Genomic DNA, 22,425 nt, shown 5'->3' with positions numbered 1-22,425 from the left:
TTCTTTCAAAACTAAATTAGTTTTCAATTTGCAATGCCAAAGCCACCACTGTAAGGTGCCATGGATGCAAAGAAAGCAGCCATGCCAGGGACAAGCAATTCTAGTCAGCATACAGAACGGCAGCATGCCAGAACATTCTGCCTGGCTTGACAGCCTCCTTGCTCTATCCCAAGAACAGGGGTGCAGTTGAATCGGGACAAACCAGGCCCAGATATTTTTCGCAGCTGAATCAATCAACAGCAGCTCCTCCTGACCTCCCTCCCACAGACCCAGTGAGTTGGATTTACTTAATTTAAAACCCACCTTTCTCCCCAGAAGAGACCCAAAGTCCCACAGAGGACATGGTTCCCTTCTCTTTTTTATTATCACAATGAGGCACGACTGGGCTAAGGTCACCCAGCAAGCTTCCAGAGCAAAGTGGGGATGCAAACCCGGGCCTCCTGTGTCCTAGTCGGGGCACTGTAACCACTACACCACTCTGGCTGTCCAGCAGTCTCCCAATCACAGGTGGTTCTGTGCAAGGGCAAAACTTTGCCTTCTTTCCTTTTCGGCTCATAGTTTTGAAATGATAAGCCTGTTTATCGGAAGAAATAATAACAAATGAAAATAAAATAGCACAGTGAGAGCGAGCAGCCACGGTATCGAACAAAACAGGTCAAAATCAAAACATCATATGAACAAGAAACAGGAGGGGGCACAGGATTGCTTCTGATTCCTCCACCACCTTAACCAGAAGTCTCAAGTGCAAAACTCTGCTGTACGGTGCCCTCAGACGGCAAGCCAGGCCCAGCAGGTTGCTGGCTACCCATGAGGGCCAACACTTCTTTAGTAGGGAGCAGAAGCTGCTGTCCTGCTTCCCTTGAAAGCAGAGGCTGGGCCTGCCTGAAGCAGCAGTGGAGCCAAGACCTGTTTGGACCAGCCTCACACCAGAAAGCTATTGAGACAGGAAGCCTCTGGAAAATCAATAGGCCTTTTGGAAAATTATTGGATTCCAAAGGAGGGGGCCAAGAAGATATATTTAGTTCAGAGATAGACAGGGAGAGGCAAGGAGGAGACAATAACATAACCAAAAAGTTATTATTCAGGCAAGCCCAAGGTTGAAAAGCAGACAAGATGTCTGAAAACCGTTAGGGAGGGAAAGATTAATTGTAACTAGATAGAAAGGCCAGGTGTTAAAACAATGGACTCTATACACAAGTTGATCTGACCAATCAAGTAATTTGTTTTATGATTCACCAATGAAATATCTGTATGAGTAAGCCAATTAACAAATGAATTACATATTAATCAACCAATAAGTTAACAGAAAAGTTGTAAATCAGTTAGTAGTATAATGTATAGGTGACGTGTTTCAGAGAATGTATAATGAACTAACCAAAGATTATAAAAGGTCTTGCACAGTTTTGTTCAGGGCCGAGCTTTCTTTCTTTTATTACTCACAAGAGTAAAAGCTGGGACTAGCAATTGCTAAATAAATTTTGTTTTTCCCCAAGAAAAGCGGTCTGAGGGCTTTGTGTCTTGAACTCTAAAATCCAGCTCTTGAATTTTGCTGCAACACTATCAATACGCTTACGAGCTTTCCACGACCAGGCTTGGCAAAGGCCCATTCGGAGAAGGCAGGACAGTGTTATTAAACCATGCAAACCAAAACGAGACCCTTTTGTCCTCCTTTAAGAGCGAATGGCGCCGTTTACCTTTCTGCAAACAATGCCCCACACTCACCATTCTCAAAACCACCACATCTGTACTAATTTCCCTCATCCCTAGCGACTCCTGCTCTCCTCTCTAACCACCAAAATTAACTTTTACAAATCCCCCTCCCTTATGGGCCACTCCCTGCTGTCTTAGTCTTGGCTTTGGGAGCATCCCTCAGAGTTACTTGCAAGGGTCACCTGAGGAGGAGGCAGCAGCGCGGGGACAGATCCTGCACGGGAGACCGTTGCTTTCGCCAGCCTCCGCCCCTGAGAAGGCCCTGAATTAACGACATTTTCATCCCCTCCTCCTCCCCCCCCCCCCCGATTTGCAGAGCCGCAAACACCACCGTTATTTCTGGGCCGCATCTGAGCACGAGCGCGCCCCCTGGCGTCCGCAGCATTGATAGAAATACGCACCGCGAAGGAGGGAGGAACGGCTTACTGGGCATGCGCCTGACGTGGCGAGCTGCTGTCCGGCGCTGCGCGCTCCAGGCGGAGGAGGACCGGCCCTCCTCCGGAAGCTCAGGGCTGGATGGAGTAAAAGCTCGGAAGCGGGGGTGCCGGTGTCTTAACTCGAGGTAACGGAGATGCTAAACTGGAGAGTGCAAAACGGGGTGGGAGTGGGGTTCAGGGTCGGATTGCAGGCGTGCTTGGAAAAGGTCGTGCGCGCGGGTTCTGAGGATGTTGGTCCTCGACACGCATTTTAGGGCACAGAGAGATGTGTTGGGCCAGAGAAAAATTGCAAACGCATCAAAAACGACAACAAAAACCAGTCGGGTAATAGCCAGGGAGGAGTTTCTGAGAGAGGAAGACCCGTTGAATGAAGCGGGACTGCAGAGTTGTTTCGACTCTCGCTGCTACCTCGCGTGCTGTTTAAGAGCATTAAACAGAGCACTGAACTCACTTCCAAGTAAACCGACTCCTGTCCCGGCTGCAGGGGTGGCAATAGTCATTATATTAACAGACTCAGGGTCTTTTTCTGCTCTATTTGTGCAGGAGGTCTGTAATCGTTAATATGTCCGAAATCAAACAAAGGAGAAAAACTGATATTTCAGCCAAACCAAAGGAAGATCATCAAAAACTGGACAAACAGTTGGGTTTGGGGAATACCCATACATCTTTCTGGATGGATGCACGAACAGTTGCAAGCTGCCTATCCCTCATAGCCTGTGTTGGGCTAACGTGGTAAGCAAAATTACAGGAATTTATGTAGCCGGATACATTTTCTTTGTTTTGTTTGCATTTAAAACAGCATAAACAATAATGATAAAATTATAGTCAACAGAAATAGTTGTAAATACTTACAATGAGAGAGCCAGCATGGTGTTAAGATGTCAGACTAGGACCTGGAAAACCCAGGTTCAAATCCCCACTCGCACCATGGAAGCTTGCTGGGTGACCTTGGGCAACTCACACACTCAGCCCTGATGCTGAGTGGTTACTAGAGAAAGGCCCTGTTTTGTGGTCATAACCAAACTATAGTTTAACTTTTCAGAAACACTTATACAGTGTCAACTTCGTTTAAATTTTAGGCATCAGATTATTTTATTCTGAGATTTTAACTTGAATTTTGTTGCATTCTGGTTTGTGTTATATTCATTGGTTTTATATTTATCTGATACTGATCAGCAGAATTCAGGCATGCATGGGTTCAATATTGTACTAGTCATTGCAAGAACAGAGTATGACCATTCCAAATAACGTGAAGTGATTGAGAAATTGGGAGAGTGAGAACAACCTATAGAAAAGATAATGCAGGATGGGACTACTCGTGTTTCCAATCCATTTTATACATACTTTAATCCAGGGGGTGTTGAACTCAATTATTACAAGGGCCGGATAGGACATAAAAGTCACTTGGTTGGGCTGGGCTATGTCTTGCCACCCCAGATTGAGAGGAGGGGGATGGCTTCCTTGCTGGCCAGATAAGAGCTCTCAAGGGGACGGATCCGGCCCACAAGCCTTGTTTGACACCTCTGCTTTAAACAATTGCAGAGACAGAGGTGCAATTTGAGCTTTGGTGAAGAGCTTTATTTATTCACCTATATTCCACTTTTCTCTCCAAAGAGGACACAGATTACAACATTTTGTCCTCCTCCATTTTATCCTTAAAACAACCCTGTAAGGTGGGTTAGACTTTGTGTGTGACTGGCCCAAGGTCACCCAGCAAGCTTCCATAGCAGAGCAGGAATCATACCTGAGTCTCCCAGAGGCAGGATTTACAGTATGGTTCAAAGACCAGCTGTTCAATAAATTAAAAAGCACTATAGAAGTAAACAAACTGGCAGTATATTTTTAAAATATTTGTTGTGGCAAATATTTTATACTTTAAAATAGAGAATTAAGAGAAATAATTGCATATACTCTGGAATAAATGAGGGAAGGAGGATAGGGCATCCTACTTAAATAGTGGTACGAGAGCCTGTGTAGGCACAAATCTGAATGCTTGTATCTGGAGTTAAACTGGTAAAAACAGAATTCTCCCTCCATGTGTTTTACATTGGATGCTGCTGTAGGAATACCATTGCACCTTAAGCATCAGGACAGTATGCATATGGTTCTTGTAGGTTATCTGGGCTGTGTAACCATGGTCTTGGTATTTTCTTTCCTGACGTTTCGCCAGCAGCTGTGGCAGGCATCTTCAGAGGAGTGTGTCCTTCAGTGTTACTCCTCTGAAGATGCCTGCCACAGCTGCTGGCGAAACGTCAGGAAAGAAAATACCAAGACCACGGTTACACAGCCCGGATAACCTACAAGAACCAATGAACTCTGACCGTGAAAGCCTTCGACAATAGTATGCATATGATTTGTTTTAATCATATAAGTAGCTTTATGAATGCCAGTTGTTGCCATTTGTGCCTCAAAGACTCATTTTCCTAGCTGAAATCAGACTCTTGATTACAAGTAATTCTACACATGAATATATTCTTTCAAGATCAGATCCTAAAGCAACCATTATAAGAAGGCTTTTTTTTTTAAGGTCCCACTTGTAACAAGGAGACCTTCAGCAGGAATTTTTTTCCTGCATTTCTAAAAGCCGCTAGTACTAAACTCTTCCTCCATTTCTGTTGTGGTGTGATGGTATTCTGTTCATATGGTTTCCACCACATTAAAGGACAGCAAGTTCTCCTTAGATAGCTAGAGGTTTCTATGTTAAGTTTTGGGTGAAACTCTTTAATTCTTCCCAGATATATAACTGTTTTTGTATACTTTCAGGTTCCTTTTTCAGCAGTCGGCTCAGCTTGCTGCTGTAGAAGAAAATTACCATTTATTGAAGCAAGATGCTGTGAAGTTTCGGGATATGGAAAATAAAATTAATCTTATGTCCACAAAGGTAATAACTCAAAATATTTCAATATCATTTTATGTTATCTGGGAGAGTATTTTCTAAGGTGTACAGGATATTCCTAGACAGACAAATTTACCTGCTTGGGGAACCGTTATTAGGGTTATACTAGTGGAACTATTTTGCTAGCTCAAAGTAAAGTTTGGGAACTACATTTTACATGTTTGCAATCCTTTCTCCTGAAAACTAGACAGCTGAAGGAATTTATCTTAACTTGCAATGAATTATGATAGCATCTTAACTGAGATTTTTCATGATGTTTACTATTGCTGGGTTTGTTTGCTAACAATCATTTATTTGGAAAATCCTCCTGAATGCATTGGATGGGATATAAGAGCCACGTATACAAGCCAAGTGCTTCTGTGTCTGTTCTACAGCTTTTTTAATTTTTCCCCTTCGAACTGCAGAAGTTTTATATTTCATATTCTGCCTGTTGACTGAAATCTTTGTACACAGAGGATTGGATTCTATTAGCTTTTCTGCTGGTGCAAGATGAAGGAAGGGTGCTATCTTGTTCCACATGGATCCCACAATCCCTTGCATAGCCTTTTTATATGTGTAAATGGGGCCTGCCCTTTTACCATCTTATGTCAGCAGAAAAGCTGGTAGTATCTAACCCATAGCTATACACCAAACTGAAACTGGGGAGTACAAAACTGTGTGATAAATTACAGCCATTGTTTTAATAAAAGATGTCCATGGTTTACTTTATGATTCATTGTATGATTAAACATTGTCTAATAAAAGCATTGATGCAGAAAAGGTGCTGGTACTCCTTACCGGTGAGTACTGCCGCAATAAAAGCTCTGGATTGCATTGAAGTGAATGGCAGTGAAGGGTATAACTCTTCTTAGGATGGCAATGTTCATCTGTGAATCTGATTTAGCTGTATCAGAAGCTTTATTTACAGTCTGATCCTATGCTGTTACTTCATTCCAAGCCCATTTAAATGAATGGATAGACTGGAGTAACTCTTTCGGACTGCATTGTAAGTTACTCAAAGTTATATTTTGTATAATTCAACTATGCCTATTGTAAAAGTACGCTTTGTGTAAATTGTGTGTGTGCGCGCTATCAAGTCACAGCTGCCTTATGGCCACCCTGTAGGGTTTTCAACGCAAGAGCCGTTCGGAGGTGGTTTGCCATTGCCTGCCTCCCGTGTGGGCTGAGAGAGTTCTGAGAGAACTGTGACTGGCCCAAGGTCACCCAGCAGGCTTCATGTGGAGTTCTCCAGATTAGAGTCCATCGCTCTTAAATACCACTCTGGCTCACATCATGTAAATTGTGTAAATTACTCGTTATTTAAATTTGTATTATAGTATGCTATGTGCGTTTCGATCCATTTAATTGCTATTATGCCCTAATAGAAAACTTGGTTTTGCTAAAAGTTGCTCCTTCTCATGATGCAGATTAATGGAACTGTTGATGAAACCAGTCTGCTGTATAAATCTTATTTATTCAGAAGTTAGTCTTTAATGTGAGAAGACATGGTTCAGTTACCCTACCACCAGAGCCTTGTACTGGTACAAAGTGCTTTGAACCTCTGGAAAAGGCAGCAGGTGGCTCTACCCATAGCAAAATGGATAGAATCCATTGCATATTGTGTTCAGTAAGACTTACAAGTGTACGTAGAGCTGAACATTAGTAGAGCCTACTTGGTCGGACCAATGGTCCATCTACTCCAGCATACTGTTTCACACAGCATCCAGCCAATTACTCTGGAAGGCTAACAGGGCATAAATGCCCAGATGTCTCATTAGTACTGGTATTCAGAAGTTTGCTGTCTCCATATAGTGAGGTTCCTTTTACTCACCATGGCTGGTATCTATTGATGGACCTCTCCTCCATCTATTTAAATCCCTTTTAAAGCCTTAAAGCCATTGTGGTACTGCTTTTTAGAAACATATTGGAACAAATTAGCAAATCGACTTTGTTCTGTTATATCCCAATCATTTGAATTGAAAAGAAGTTTTTAAAAGATAGTCAAAGCTATAGCATTTGGAAGAAATATATGAAGCAAAAAGAAATATGTTTAAGAAAACCTCTCAGGGATATAGACTGATGTTTTTACAGTCCAACCTGTATTAAGTAGAGATGGACATTGTTTGTGTTACAAATGCAGCTTGAATCATCTTTGGAAGTCCTGCAGGAGGCCTCTACATCTGTCTCTGCGATGACCAAGCTTGAGCAGGAAGCAGCCACCTTCCGTAACATCATACTTGATATTCTAAACAGTGAGCAGACACTTTCTAAAAAGGGGCAGAGTGTGAATGAGCGATTCCAGAATGTCATAGTCTCCTGGAAAAGAAGCCTGGATGAAATGGAAACAAATACTAGTAGTTTGAGATCAGAAGCCAAGTTTTTACATAATGAAGTAACCACTCAAATCAATGCAGTAGATTCAAGAACAAAATCCCTTTCTGAAAGAGTAACAGATCTGGAAGACAGTACAATAAGAAATGTCAAAACGTTAAACCGGCAAGAAGAAGCTGATTTATCTAAACTTGAACAGCGATTGCAAGCTGATGCAGAGTCAGCTAAAGAAGTGGAAGAAAAGCAGAATAATCTTTTAGCCAGAAATAACTACCTGAGACAAAAGCTTGCAGATCATGAGCCCAAAGTGGAAGAATGCAAGGCCCATTTACCAGTAATAGAAAGTGCTATTCACTCAGTGGTTAGATTATCAGGTGATCTGATTGGTATAGGGAAGATAGTGGAAGACATGGGTGTGAAGGTGTTTAATGCAGAAGATGAAATGGTGAAAGCCAGACTTGAAATAATGAACATACAAAAAGCTCTTGAAGACATCCAGTATAAGAACAGTAGACATGCAGAAGGAAGCATGTTTAAAAGTTCATGACTTTACAGAATCTACAGCAGAGATAACAAACATTATTTAGAAAACCGCCAGCCTTGTAATGATATAGAGTGATCTGAGTCCCCATGAGCAACTTGTTCATTTCAGTTACAAAACTGAAACGTTACTTGATTGGGCGTTTCCCTTTGATCTGAGTACTGTACCAAAGGAAAACCCAGAGTATTTATTAAAGTCATGCATATATTTGTAAATTTAAGTAATTCAGATAAAAAACCATCAAGGAATTTTAAGTATTAATATTTAGATATTAAGTTTGATTTTAAAATTGTGTTTATTTTTTGAATGTGTTTTGTATAGCATAATTTAGTATCTATTGGCATTCCATTGTGTATTTTTCCTAAACTCTCCTGTTATTATTACTGGCCATTAATTTGTTGAGCTGCCACTGAGGAGTTTCTTTAGATAAAGTTCATTTGCTTCTTTTATGCCTTGGATGTGTTAGCAGAAACAAATCTGAAAACTATTCTTTAAAGAAAATGTACACTCTACACTCAATACAATGCAAATATAGCTACATGATGATCCTGTAGTAATCTTAGAGGTCTCTCTTTGTTAATAGAATTCAGAAAGTAAAAAGCACTTGTATATCAAAAGTGGATATTGCCCAGTCTTCAAAACTACTTGCCAGGATGCCAAAGGATGCTCTGCTGTGGCTAATTTTGCAACTTTGGCCCATTGTATGTCCCTTTCTGTAAAAGGGCCGTGATCACCACTACGTGTTGGATCTGGAGAAGGTGGCAGCAACAGGGAGAATTTCCAAATCTGGCATTTTTGCAGCTTTTGGGATGAGATTCAGTGACGCATATGAAAGGAGATCTGAATCTCAGGTTTTATGCAGAGGCAGCATCCATTTCCCCTCCCACAGTAGTGAATGAGATTATGTTATCAGAAGGAGGAATGGTTGTTCCCTGTTTAACTGTGAGTAAGCAGTGGGGGGCTTACTTACAAGTAAGTGTAAACAGTTTTATGCAAACTGGCCTGGAAGCAAGACCCATTTCAGTGATACCAGTTTCCTTTTTTAATTTTTTTTTCATGTACATTGAGCTTCTATTTATCCCAAGAGATAAATGAGTACTAGTTATAAACCTGATAATTTTCTTTCTGTAGTTAATTTTTTTCTCACACCCTGTCCTTCAAGGAGCTCAGGCTAGTGAACATCCTGCTCTCTTCCTTTATTCTCACACCACTGTGGGGTAGGTTAGGCTGAGTGGTAATGCTTCAAAATACATAGTCCAACTCCTGTTGTATACAAAAAAATAAGAAAAAGTAAAACCATTTTATACGTTTATTAACACAGTATAAGGCCTAATTCCTATTATGATGGCATTAGACTTCATGTGTGTGTGATAGTATTCAGTAACTTGGGTTATCAAGTTACTTGTGAACAACTGGTGTTACCACCATGCCTCCTTCTCCCCACCCCCAGCCTTTCATTGTCTCCTGCCAGGAGCCGCAATAGCCAAGTCTCCTTTCTACACTTTCCTTCTATAATACTTATAAAATTATTATTACCCAAGTCTTAAAATAATTCTTTATAATTACCTCTCCTACCCTTAATATTATTGTGAATTGACTCAGGTAAAAGGATGACTTGTCTTTTTTCCCCCCTGAATGCCAGCTATAGGAAAAGGAGGTGGAACAATAGATAGTGTCAGTCTAGGACCTGGGAGGTCCAGATTCAAATACCCACTCTAATAATAATAAGCTTTTATTTATATCCCATCCTCCCCCGGCCAGGCCGAACTCAGGGCAACTACCAACACAATTAAATATACAGAACACTTACTTGATAAACAATCATATACATTTAATAACGTTCTAAAACATTAAAATCTTAGCACATTGTAATTCTATGATTCTAGCTTTGGTGCCTGATTTCCTATGTAGGGAACAATGTTGGTATGGTTGGGCTAGTTGTTACAGTATCATGCCCGTATTACAAATCTCAGGGAGAGAGGCAATGAACCCAGGACATATGGGGGAAGGTTTAGGATAGGATCATATCTGCCATAGAAGCTTGCTGGATGACCTTGGGCCAATCACTTTCAGCCTAACCTACCTCACAGTACCTTGTGAGGATAATATGGAGGAGGAGAAAAGTCTATAAGCCAGTTAGGGCCCCTCTCTGAGGATTAAGAACAAAACATTTATATCCCACATTTTTCCTGATCAGAAACCCAAAGCTGCTTTTCACATTGTTCTCCCCTCCTCCCACTTAATCCTCACAACAATCAGTTTGTGAGGTTAGGTTAGACTGGGAAATTGTCACTCACCATGGGTCCAATGTTGTGATGAGGCTATAGTTCAGTGGTAAGAGCATTTGCTTGGTATGCAGGATGTCCAGGTTCAGTTTAAAGGAGCTGGTAGTTGGTGATGTGAAGGACTTTGACCTGAGACCCTGGAGAGCCACTTCCAGTCTCAGTAGACAATGGACCACTTGATGGACCAGTGGCGATTCAGCAGAAGGCAGCTTCATGTGTGTTCACCCAGCGGCTTCCGTGGGAGTGCAGGGATTCTAATCCGGTTATCCCAGGTAAGCCAATAGTAGTTCAGGTTCATCTCCAGTTTATTATGAGGGTTTTTTTAAATTTTCAAAGAACTATTTTTTGCTTTGTAGCACAACCTGCTCTACACATCTATGTAAACAGCTTCTGTGCTCAATCTTTACATATCATCATACCCTGCAAGGTATCTTTCACCCAGTCCCACATACCCTTTTTCTGATGGGAGTATCTAACCTGAAGAATGGTTCTGGGAACTCAAACTTGCTCAATATTTTGTGATGTTTCCAATAAAAATGTATAGCACTATCACTGCTTTAGGATGTCCCTGAGAATCATTGAGAGTTACTTCTTATGCTGCCTAATGGTCTTTTGTAGATTTTACTAAACACCTTAACAGACTAAAAACTGCATTTTGAAATGCTCAAAATAGTACCATACCACTTTCCCCCTCTTCCTGGAAAGCTCAAGTAAAATGCATATGCATTTTAAATATGTTCTGATCTCTGTAATGCGCCATAGCTTATGCGTGAAACCTGAATATTTTCCCTCTTTCTGTTTACTGAGTAACCAGCCAAAAGTACCATCACAGTACAATTTAAAATCCTTTTTTCCCCCATCCTAGTGTGAGAAGACAGTCAACTTGGCGGAACAACTAGAAGATCTTCAATTAATTGCCCAAATGAAACATCTACAAGATGAGATAGACACTATGCAGACATGGTCTAAAAACTTAACTTGGGCACAAGACCTCCAGCAAAACTTAACGTATCTCTTTCATGCAGTTACTACGTATGAAAAGAGTATCGCTTCTGTAACACAGAACTTTTCTTTAAAGATTGCAACTGTGAAGACTGACATCAGACGCATTTCAGGTCTTGAAGCAGACGTGGCCTTATTAGTAGAAAACCTGCGAACTATTGAAGGTAAAATGGATAAAGTTGAAAAAACTACTGTACAGAGTATAGGGAATCTTCTTACAAATAGCATAGACAGGACTGCAAAGCTACAAAGTTCTGCATCTGAAAATGAAAGACAATTAATGCTCATAAAGACCAAACTGTCTGAACTAACTGCTGATATTGTCAGACAATCAAACAAGCTTTTAGATTTGGAAAGTGAGAGAGCCAAAGTTTTGAAAACAGTAGCCTTTGCAAATGAATTAAAACCTAAAGTGTATAATTTAAGAAGGGATTTTGCACATTTAGAGCCAATGATAGATGAGCTTACATTAAGAATAGGAAGGCTGGTTGTGGATCTGTTGGAAAGACAGAAAGAAATTGCTTACCTATATAAGGAACTATCTAATTTAACTTTGTTTCAGAATGAAGTTAGTACTGTCAATGATGAAATAACTAAAGTTTCAGATGTAAGTTAGCTGTCCAATACATGAAATCTCAACTATGGTAACACTTCAAGCGAGATAGAAGTGCCTTCAAGGGGGAAAAAAGGAAGAAAACAATAGCAAAAAACAAGGTCAGTCCTGTTTTTGTATATAGTAGACAGAACTTTCATGAATCACAGCTCACTTCTTCAGATACACATTCTAGCTATATCTGAACAAGTTAGCTGTGACTCACAAAAACTCATACCTAGCCAGAAATTTTGTTAGTCTTTAAGGTGCTACTAGACTCTTGCTCTTTTCTACTGCTACAGACAAACATGGCTACCCATCAAGAACATAAAGTAGGAAGTTAATTTATATGACTTGATTTTTAAAAAGCATTGGGTTTTTCTTTGTGAGATTTTGCCCTATAAAATCAGGGAAGACAGTAGATTAAAAGCATTTTGTCCAACATCACATTTCAGTAGAATCTTAGGGTATGGGAGAAAAGACTAAAAACTGTGACATACAGAATTCAGTGTAGTGTATCTATGGGGGGGACTAAAGATTATTCTTATCCAGGTTTATAATCAGCCCATATATTAATAAAACTGATGAAATAAACCCACACCATGAGTCTGGATTGGAATTACTGCATGCACATTTTTAGCCTAATATCTACATAAAATGTATCACTAGCAACATATAAGCTTAGCCTTATGCCTTCTCATTCATCATTCTCTTTGGAAGAGCCAAGACTTAGAGCCTGCTTTAACAATAGATTTATAAATAGAAAGTAAATCACATAGCATCTTTTTATCTAGGAAAGCGTAGAAATCATTGCAAGGAGCACACACTGTTCTAAGTTAACAGTGGTCAAGTGGCACAAGGCCTGATTTAGTGTGAGGAATAATGTAGCCCCATGAAACAAATGCAGACACACCACTGTAGCAACTGTATGCATAGCATCCTTTTATGGGACAGGTTCCATCCAGTAGAGAAAAATGTGTAGCTTCTTTCCATGGGCACAGCACCTTCGTTTTATTAGTTATGACCAAACATCTCAGCTGTTCAGGAAAAACATAAAACACGGAACATAATACTGCTTGCTTGGTGTTGTGTATTCCTGTTATGTCCCAGCTTTTTTGATGGCCTTTAATATTAGCCCCCCTAGGTCAGGGGTGTTGAACTTAACTGTTATGAAGGCTGGAAATGACATGTCACTTGGTCAGGCTGGGCCATGCCTCGCCAGCCAAGATTGAGAGTGAGGGGTGGGGGTGGCAGCTACTTCGCGAGCCAGATAAGAGCTCTCAAGGGGCTGGATCTAGCCCTCGGGCCTTATGTTTGACATCCCTGCCCTAGGTTACTGCTAGGCATAGCCCTAAATATATAGATGCTTAGCCTCAACTAATAACCCAGCATTTGCAATACAGATGTTAAAAATGGTTTGATCAAGCACCTACATGATAACTAACCTACAAGGCAGCCAACTCATCCCACATTGTACCAAAGCAGCTTTCTGGTGGATCTGACCAGTATTGGTACTGTTAATCTGCATTAGTTATTTCTCATTCCCCATTTCAAAGATGGCCAATATCATCTGTTCAGCAGGCATTCATTTGCAGGAATGGATCAATGTCTTGCTTCCATAGCCACCAGGAAGCCATTTTAATCAGTTGGAGGAATATCTGTATGAGGTACCAAGTACAACATTAGTCATTCTAGCATAGTTTATTCTGACCAATGGTGACAATGAAGTCTCAAGAAAGAAGACTTTATTCTCCTACACATCATACATATAAAGTGTTTTGCTATCAGCCAGTCCATGATCCATTTATTCAGTAAGCCCAAGCTTTTTCTTCAGAGATTCTGGCATCTCAGGTGGAGGTGGGCGAGGAAGCCGGAAATAAACTTTCACAGAGTCATAGATGAACCACTGTAATGCTGTCAGAGTACCAATCATGATGATACGGGCAAACAGACCCTTCCATACGCCTGTTGAACACAACAGAAGAGTTTTAGTAATTTGGAGTGTTCATATGTTTGCCCAGTTCCACCACCATTTGAATCCTCACCTTTGAAGCCAAGCCTTTTCAGGACTTGTGCAGCTGAACTGCCCTTTTCTTTGTTCAAAACAGACACAACAGAATCAGCAGGGTGTGAAACAATGGCACAGAAAACACCAGCTGGGAAAAAAAAGAAATTACTTCAATATTAGTTATCCATTAATTGTATGTATATCTGATTCCAAATGGATACCTCACAACTGCTCAGGACAGGGAGACAAGACAAATAACTTTGCTACTTGTTCCAAAAGTTATAGAACAAGGTTTTCTTAAAGTGTGTGAATAGTTTATATATCTGGACGCATGGTGGTGGAAAGTGCCGTCAAGTCAGTCGACTTATGGCAGCCATGCAGGGTTTTCAAGGTAAGGGTTCAGAGGTGGTTTTGCCCTCTGCCTAGGCTGAGTTTTGAGAGAACTGTGACTGGCCTAACTGAGGTCATTCAGCAGGCTTCATGTGGAGGAGTGGGGAACTGAACTCGGTTCTCCAGATTAGAGAATGTCACTCTTAACCATTACACCGCGCTGGCTCTCTCTGGAAGCATACAAGGCATATTTCTCAAGATTTGGTCTTAATTACCAGCTTTTGATCCAGAGGGATCTATCCAAAAGCAGAATGCCATATATCATCTTTGGACATAAATGCAAAACCCCGTTATTTAAATGACTTGTATTACTAGATGTTCTTCATGCATTAGCATTCCTAGGTAGTTCAATAAGCAGATTCCTATGAGCTATACATTTAGTGCAACAGCTAAATGTTTCCTTACCGATGTAGCCTGCTGTAAACGTAACCACCAGCTGTTCTGCCTTTGAACATTCACTCCTTGGTTTGGGAACAACATGTTTGTATAGGGCTTCCACAGTTCGTTCAAAACATGCAAATTTCATCATTGTGTATGGAATCTGCCTCATCCACAAAGGAACAACACCTTTATAGAAACTTTAAAATAGAAAAATAATTATTTTACTTGTCATTCTTCTATTCTGGAATTACTCTGAAACTGAGGTCTGTATTTACCAAATTCAAGTGTTTAACTATACATGCCTCGCCGGTAAGCTATCTGAACAACCAAATTCAAATATTTAGTATCAACTGTGCATAATGACAAAAAGCCTGCATCACTACCACAAGCATATTACGTTATGTTTGTCTACAGCATTTGACTAGTACACATGGAAATTCATTTCCAGTTTGCCACAGAATGGATGCAACCCACACATTCCAATACAACTTGTTGTCTGACTGATGGGCAGAAGTCTTATCTCTTTTCTGTCAGTCACCAATCCTCCCTGTACACCTGATTTGGTTAGTGTACAGAGCAGCTAATAACCAATCAAGGCCCATGTACAGCTGGGGAAGGAAGGAAAAGTTCTCATGTCAGCTCAAATCAGATTGGAGGAAGGTTTGTGCCTCCAGAGTGCTAGCTGGGAGAGAACATGACTTAGGAAACTATCTAGGTCTCAGAGGCTGTCTAGTGTGTAAACAGGCTAAAGCAGTGAATATTTGTAGGCAGGGTTTTGGTTTAGCGTGGTAGTTTGAAAGTTGACATTTTACATTAAAGGAGGCTAGCAGAATGAACGTGTTGATTGAAGATGTCTCAGGGACCAATTTATAGGGGAAACAGTTTAATGATTTGTGGTTTCTGATAGGAGCTCACATTTACACTGTGAGAATCTTGAGGTAAAGGGAACGCCAGTCCTTACCTCAAGCATAACAGCTTGGCTGTTGAATCAAGGAGTTGCCACTACAACATTTAAACTTGATGAATCCAGCAAAAGGTCTATATTATCTAAACTGTTTTAAGCCTCATCACTGAAAATCTTTCTTCTATCCTGGTAGTGAGTAAAAGCAATGTTGTTTTTAAAAAAATCCAATTTCCTCAAAGTCTTATAGTGTGTTTACTTGAAATGAAGACAACCCTGAATGTAAGGTGACCCTATTAAAAAGGTTATGCACCAAAAAAATATCGGGCATATCTTTAACTTGTACTCAAATGTAAGATGAACCCCCCTTTTTGATGGCATAGGTGTGAAAACCCTAATCTAGCATCGGAGTGAATATTTTATGCAATAACTACATTTAGAAGGCCTCAGGTTTAGTCGGTTGGTATAGGATGGTAGAGACCACTCTACGTAGCATGCTACCTTTTCTTAAACGGCATTTAAAACACTGGTCTTCAAAATGTCCAACTTTGATAATTGCACAATAGCCCTTTCAGAGGCCATCTCTACTTAACCTTTAAAGAAACAAGATAAAAATGTCCACACTTCAGCCAAATCCTGATAGCAGAAAATGGCATGCATATGCCACATCTATCAGAACATAAAAAGCTAAGAGTGCAGGTATATTTTTCTCACATGCCAATGACTCAAGCATCTTTGACTGTACAACAATAAAGTTGCTGATGCCCCTTAGCTGGAACTACTCAGAACCAAAGCTATGAGCAGAACTCAGCACAAAAGACATCAACAAAGATGGATCTAAGGGAGCATGTTGGTCTCGGAAGTGCTTCAATTGATAATACCATCCAATTTATATTGGGAACTAAACCTTGCATCAACTATCAAACAGATCACCGGCTTGTCCCCATGCAACAGAGTTCTAGAGCACCTCTGAACCTTGGCTTCACTGATGCCAATACTTACGCCCAAATACCTTCTTCTGCAAACATTTTTGGAGCTGCTTGCCTCAACGTGTTAGCATAACCAGGCTGCGTCTGAATGCGAACCTTAGCAGCTTCCATTGGAGCCAGAGCAATATCAGCAAAGAATTCTGCACTGGCAGATGCAGCCAAGTAAAGTGATGTACGCCACAGATATGTATTTTCCTAATATAAACAGAAATATTTGAGATAACAGTTAAAGATGTTCATATGATCTTCACTAAAGTTCTAGTTGAGGTGCTTCTGAGTGCTACAAGATCTTACCTCCCCCAACATGTTGCTATATAAGATTTTAAAGACTTCATAGAACCCAAACTTGCAGAGCCCTTGCATGGAGTATCCAATAAAGGTTGGGGCCCATCCCTTAGCCAAGCCACGAACACCATCTTCTTTGACAGTGACTGAAAAGCCATTGAAAATGCTTCTGTATTTCTGTGGATCCACCTAGATGAATTTGAAAATCAACAGTCATCTTACAAAGGCTGTGAAACTCCAAACTTACACTGCATTCCTAAAGAGAGTTACTCCAGTCTAAGCCCATTGAAATGAATGGGCTTAGACTGGAGTAACTCCTTAGGAATGCACTGTTACTCATGTATTTCTGGTATTTTTTTTTACATAACAATATCATACTGAACTTGATCTTTTATTATTAGAAGCATTTAAAGTTAAGGCAACAGTAGCAATTTTAGTGCAAGCAAAGGCAGTGTGGATGTAGCATTTTTAAAGGAAATAAACAGTGTGAAAGCAAAGGGATGTCAGAATGAAGGCAAGTTGAAAGCTTAAGCACATCAGTACCAGAAGAAATTGTTCCATATTGTTACATTTCACAGCAGTCTACACTAGATAGAAGACTGCACAGAACTATGAAAGTAGCTGAAATTCAGTTTAATTTCTCTAGATATACAGTCTTGGAGGGAAAAACATTTTACGAACTCTAAAATATCTTAATGAGGGAATTAATACACTGGCATAATTTAAGAAAATACACTTGTCCAGATCTTAGTACACATTTTCAATACACTTTGATCCAGTACACTTCCTACCTCCTGTTGCCCTCCACTGACTATTGACTTGTTCCATTTCACTTTTCCTCTTACTTTCTGGTCTCTTTCTGACTTCAGTCTGAGCAGATTACATTTTCTGTAATGCATATTTGGATCACATACAGGTCAAGAATGTATCCTCAACATCTTTAACTGCTTTACAGTCTGATCTTATGACAGTCACTGATGTCAATGAAACTTACTCCCATTTAAGTGTGACTGTATTAGATTAACATAACTTTTCTAAAGATGACTTCTTGAATGAAACTGCACTAGCTGTTCAGTCTTTAAACAAGAACACAGATATGATTAACATTTAAGGCTTTGGAGCAGTTACTTTTGCACAACCATATTTTTCAATTACACTATCAAAAGCACAATCAAACGATTCACTTTCCACTAGAAGAGCTGGGTATTTAGCATCTCATCCAATCTTGCATCCCATTATTGTTACTTTACCATTTTAGCATGTGTTCCCACAGTTCTCCAAGGATGTAATCCTATGCACACTTGCTGGGGAACAATCTTCACAACTCAATGAAACTCACTTCAATGTAAACATATTTAGGGTGTTTCTCTATTTGTTTTCAATGGTAACCTAGCCAGTCACATAACTAGATTTAAGCAATGTAGGCTCACTTGGACAAGTGAAAGCGTCCAGTTTATTATATTATAAGTGTGCATTTTAAAATTCCACATTAGTTAAAAAGGGTTAACATGCATAAAATTATCATTAAACTTTTACATACGCATTAAAGACATTTAACTAAAGCTACCTAGCATACATTCTTTTTATTTTTCTGGTAGCAAAGTTTTGGCCTAAAAACACACAGGTCAGCCACATTTGCCTCCATAACCAATTAAGGTTCTATTTGGTTATAAACATTCCAAAACCTGTACAAACTATTAGTGTTTAATTTTCATATTTGTCACTTCTGGTCATCTAATTCTCACCGTAGTTAAATTTTTAATTTAGAATAGTTTCGTATAAAGGGATTTTCAACAAGCTATTTACATATCATTGGGAAAGAGATCAGGCTCTTATCAGTTCTGAAAAAAGACTAATGGGGGATATGACAGAGGTCTATAAAATTATCCAAAGTGGAGAAAGGGACATAGAGAACTTTTCCTCACTCTCCCATAATACTAGCACTTGGGTGTATATTTGCATGACAGTGTTTTATTACCAAATTCAAACCAAAATGCATTTCTAAGACTACTCCAGAGACAAAACATGAAGTTTCTATTATTTGGTAGCTTACAAACCTGTATACGGCACTTCACTAAATCCAAAGGTACGACTGCTGTGTGTGTCAGACCACAACTTAGGACCCCACCAAAGCCACAGAGAGCATAAAACTTGAGTGAGCCATATTCACAACTGTATTCTTCTGCATCAGAAAAAAGACACACCATGCTGTTACTTAACTCACATGCCAAAGTATAATCTAGGAGATTAAGATCAAAGTCTTGCTCCATTTCTGTTAGTAAGATGATCACACTTTATCATACTGTAATACTCATCCCACTTCAACATGCACTCAAACCTGAATTCGGCATTTAACGAGATCTAAGGGAACCAAAGCTGTGTGTGTTGTACCGCAACTAATAATCCCACCAAAGCCACAAAGGATGAAGAATCTGCCCGAACCATATGCACAGCTATAGTCCTCTGTTTAAGTGAAAAAGAAAGAAAGATACAAGTTGCAAACTGCAAAACTGGCATTTCATTATTCAAGTTGATTACTCTTAGTAGATCTCAGCAAGTTGTACTTTTTCCCTGAACCATGTTTGTGTTCCAGCAATTTATGAAATGGCTACATGTCAATGTAAGGGATGCCCGTTTTATACATTTTTGCTTGAAGATGTTGTTATACATTTCTCAATTTACATTAATAAAATGTCAATGCTATGTCAACATTTAACTAGGTGCAAGCAGAGACTTTAAGGCACAGTGATTAAAATGTTATTTTTAATTTGCTGGATAAACATCTGCTAAAACCAAAGTTCTTAGCATGAAACATGCATAGTATTATATTTTTGGCTCCATTTGTAAACACCTATAAAGTTCTACACACTACAGAACTAAGACTGGTTAAGTCAGGCCTCCATTTTCCACCTCTGCTGCTACAGCTGCAGAGACCTCAAACTATCCACAGCAAAAAGTAACAATTTCACTTTTCTACCAGAGCTGCTGCAACTTCAATGGCATAGAAGGAGGTTCCATCCGTTTTTCATTACTGCTGCTACCAGCAATGAAAGACCTTTAACTGGCAGTAGCCAAAGCCATCAATTTGTATCAAGAAACATTTTCCATAATAATGGTGGTAATTGCTTGGTACAGGTACTGTATTCTATTTGTACAATGGCAATTTTTAATTAAAAGTGGAAAACCCAAACAAAACTGAGTTCAGGTTTTATTTTAAGAACGAATCCATAACAAATGAAATAACTTCTTGTAATTATTAAGTGAGACAGAAGGAGAAAGATTTAGGTTAAATATGCTTAATAAGCAAGTAATAAATATGCTAACAGATCTGGAAGAATATGTGAAGAACAAAGAATAAAGTAATTCAAAGAAGCTGGCAACTGAATTATAATTTTGAATGGCAAGCTTCACATGTATTATTGTGGATATGATTTAATGTTTATTTGTTAAAACAAAATCTAAAACTTTTTTTTAAGAGTGACTGTTCCAAATCTACACACTAACCCCTAATAAAAAGTCGGGATTTAACAACTGTTGTCACAACGGGAAAGTGCTTCATAATTTCAATGTTTCTGAATTTTGTACATTTTGTAATTTGTAAATCTTAACTATATTTGCACCACGCTTATCTCTTCAAGATGCACAAAAATAAACTGCTGAGTTTTATAGAGCAGCCACGTTAACTTGTTTTCATAGATCGAAATCGAAATCACACCCTCATAAATGCACTGAGGATTGAGGCAATGTGGAGGGGGATAACCAATACGGTTTTTAAAAAGCCCAAACCACGGATTTCTTATTTGGGCTTTAACTCCAACCAAGCTACAAGCACACTCCTCAGCACAAACAAAAATGCAACCCAATCACACTGAAACAGGGCACTACAAAGCAGAGAGTCCCAGTTCCTCCCTCGCGTCATTCTAGGTGACCTTGTGCAAACCTTTTCGTCTGGACACACGTTGCCTATAAAGAAGGTAACTGAGTGATAACCAGTTACCGTGAGAACAAGCACGTTCCTATTAACTGAGGATTGCTCTCCTACAGCATCCATAGCCCACTTTGCCAGTGTTAATTCACAGTGGGTAGCCGTGTAAGTCTGTCTGCAATAGTAGAAAAGGGCAAGAGTCCAGTAGCACCTTAAAGACTAACAAAAATATTTTCTGGTAGGATATGAGCTTTCGTGAGCCACAGCTCACTTCTTCAGATACAGCTGTATCTGAAGAAGTAAGCTGTGGCTCACGAAAGCTCATACCCTACCAGAAAATATTTTTGTTAGTCTTTAAGGCGCTACTGGACTTCGTATCTGAAGAAGTGAGCTGTGGCTCACGAAAGCTCATATCCTACCAGAAAATATTTTTGTTAGTCTTTAAGGTGCTACTGGACTTCGTATCTGAAGAAGTGAGCTGTGGCTCACGAAAGCTCATATCCTACCAGAAAATATTTTTGTTAGTCTTTAAGGCGCTACTGGACTTCGTATCTGAAGAAGTGAGCTGTGGCTCACGAAAGCTCATATCCTACCAGAAAATATTTTTGTTAGTCTTTAAGGCGCTACTGGACTTCGTATCTGAAGAAGTGAGCTGTGGCTCACGAAAGCTCATACCCTACCAGAAAATATTTTTGTTAGTCTTTAAGGCGCTACTGGACTTCGTATCTGAAGAAGTGAGCTGTGGCTCACGAAAGCTCATATCCTACCAGAAAATATTTTTGTTAGTCTTTAAGGCGCTACTGGACTTCGTATCTGAAGAAGTGAGCTGTGGCTCACGAAAGCTCATATCCTACCAGAAAATATTTTTGTTAGTCTTTAAGGCGCTACTGGACTTCGTATCTGAAGAAGTGAGCTGTGGCTCACGAAAGCTCATATCCTACCAGAAAATATTTTTGTTAGTCTTTAAGGCGCTACTGGACTTCGTATCTGAAGAAGTGAGCTGTGGCTCACGAAAGCTCATACCCTACCAGAAAATATTTTTGTTAGTCTTTAAGGCGCTACTGGACTTCGTATCTGAAGAAGTGAGCTGTGGCTCACGAAAGCTCATATCCTACCAGAAAATATTTTTGTTAGTCTTTAAGGCGCTACTGGACTTCGTATCTGAAGAAGTGAGCTGTGGCTCACGAAAGCTCATACCCTACCAGAAAATATTTTTGTTAGTCTTTAAGGTGCTACTGGACTCTTGCCCTTTGCCAGTGGTGAAAGGCATCGGCTGTGGTCAGACCCCAAGAACAGGCCGAAAGCCTTCCAGCGCCAAGGTTACAGAGACAGCGACCAAGCCCCGCGGAACCGGCCTCTTCGTGGGCCCCCCGCGGCTTCAGGCAAAACTAGGGCGCAGAAGGGATTCAGCCAGGCCCACAGCTGGAGCTCCTTAAAGGGGGGCTGGCCCTGACGGCCCCTGCCACAGACCAAGGCCATCATGACCTTCCTCGCCCTACACGCAAGGCTCGGAGGCCCCAGCCCCTAAGTGAGCGCTGCAAGGGTCAGGAGGACCCTTCTGACACAAACACGTCCTCTCCCCCCCCCCGGCCTTCTTTACCATCCGCCGATGCGGCTGCCAGGGTCCGCTGAGCGCACGAGGCCTCCACGGTCTCGACCGGACGTTTCCTCAAACGGACACTTTCTTGCTGCGGCTGCAGATGAGGCGCGTGGAATGGGTTGAGCCGCACCAGCGGCGCGATGGACGAGAACATGGCGGCGGCAGCAAGGACC

The 22,425-nt window shown here is 40.4% G+C and overlaps 2 protein-coding genes and 1 non-coding gene across 4 annotated transcripts; 1 reads left to right on the top strand and 2 right to left on the bottom strand.

The window, feature by feature from the left end:
• Positions 1 to 2,709: 2,709 nt before the first annotated feature.
• On the top strand, positions 2,710 to 11,797 carry IKBIP (IKBKB interacting protein). Its single transcript, XM_056847068.1, has 3 exons — positions 2,710 to 2,879; positions 4,911 to 5,028; positions 11,045 to 11,797. Exons 1-3 carry the CDS (start codon positions 2,710 to 2,712, stop codon positions 11,795 to 11,797), a joined length of 1,041 nt encoding a protein of 346 aa, XP_056703046.1.
• A 1,704-nt stretch (positions 11,798 to 13,501) lies between these two features.
• On the bottom strand, positions 13,502 to 22,425 carry SLC25A3 (solute carrier family 25 member 3). Of its 2 annotated transcripts, none has more exons than XM_056846823.1 (7): positions 22,253 to 22,425; positions 19,066 to 19,190; positions 16,737 to 16,916; positions 16,456 to 16,637; positions 14,577 to 14,749; positions 13,819 to 13,929; positions 13,502 to 13,738 (listed from the first exon to the last, which is right to left on the bottom strand). In XM_056846823.1, exons 1-7 carry the CDS (start codon positions 22,404 to 22,406, stop codon positions 13,578 to 13,580), a joined length of 1,086 nt encoding a protein of 361 aa, XP_056702801.1. In that variant the 5' UTR covers positions 22,407 to 22,425; the 3' UTR covers positions 13,502 to 13,577. The 2 variants fall into 2 exon arrangements, with proteins under 2 accessions (XP_056702801.1, XP_056702800.1); XM_056846822.1 differs by lacking the exon at positions 19,066 to 19,190 and adding an exon at positions 18,785 to 18,909.
• On the bottom strand, positions 16,067 to 16,305 carry LOC130475903 (small nucleolar RNA SNORA53). Its single transcript, XR_008933273.1, has one exon. It is a non-coding gene; the product is annotated as a small nucleolar RNA SNORA53 (small nucleolar RNA).

The sequence above is a fragment of the Euleptes europaea genome, chromosome 3 (assembly GCF_029931775.1).
Source record: "Euleptes europaea isolate rEulEur1 chromosome 3, rEulEur1.hap1, whole genome shotgun sequence".
In the NCBI taxonomy this organism is placed as follows: domain Eukaryota; kingdom Metazoa; phylum Chordata; class Lepidosauria; order Squamata; family Sphaerodactylidae; genus Euleptes; species Euleptes europaea.
This window is presented reverse-complemented; position numbering and strand designations above follow the sequence as displayed.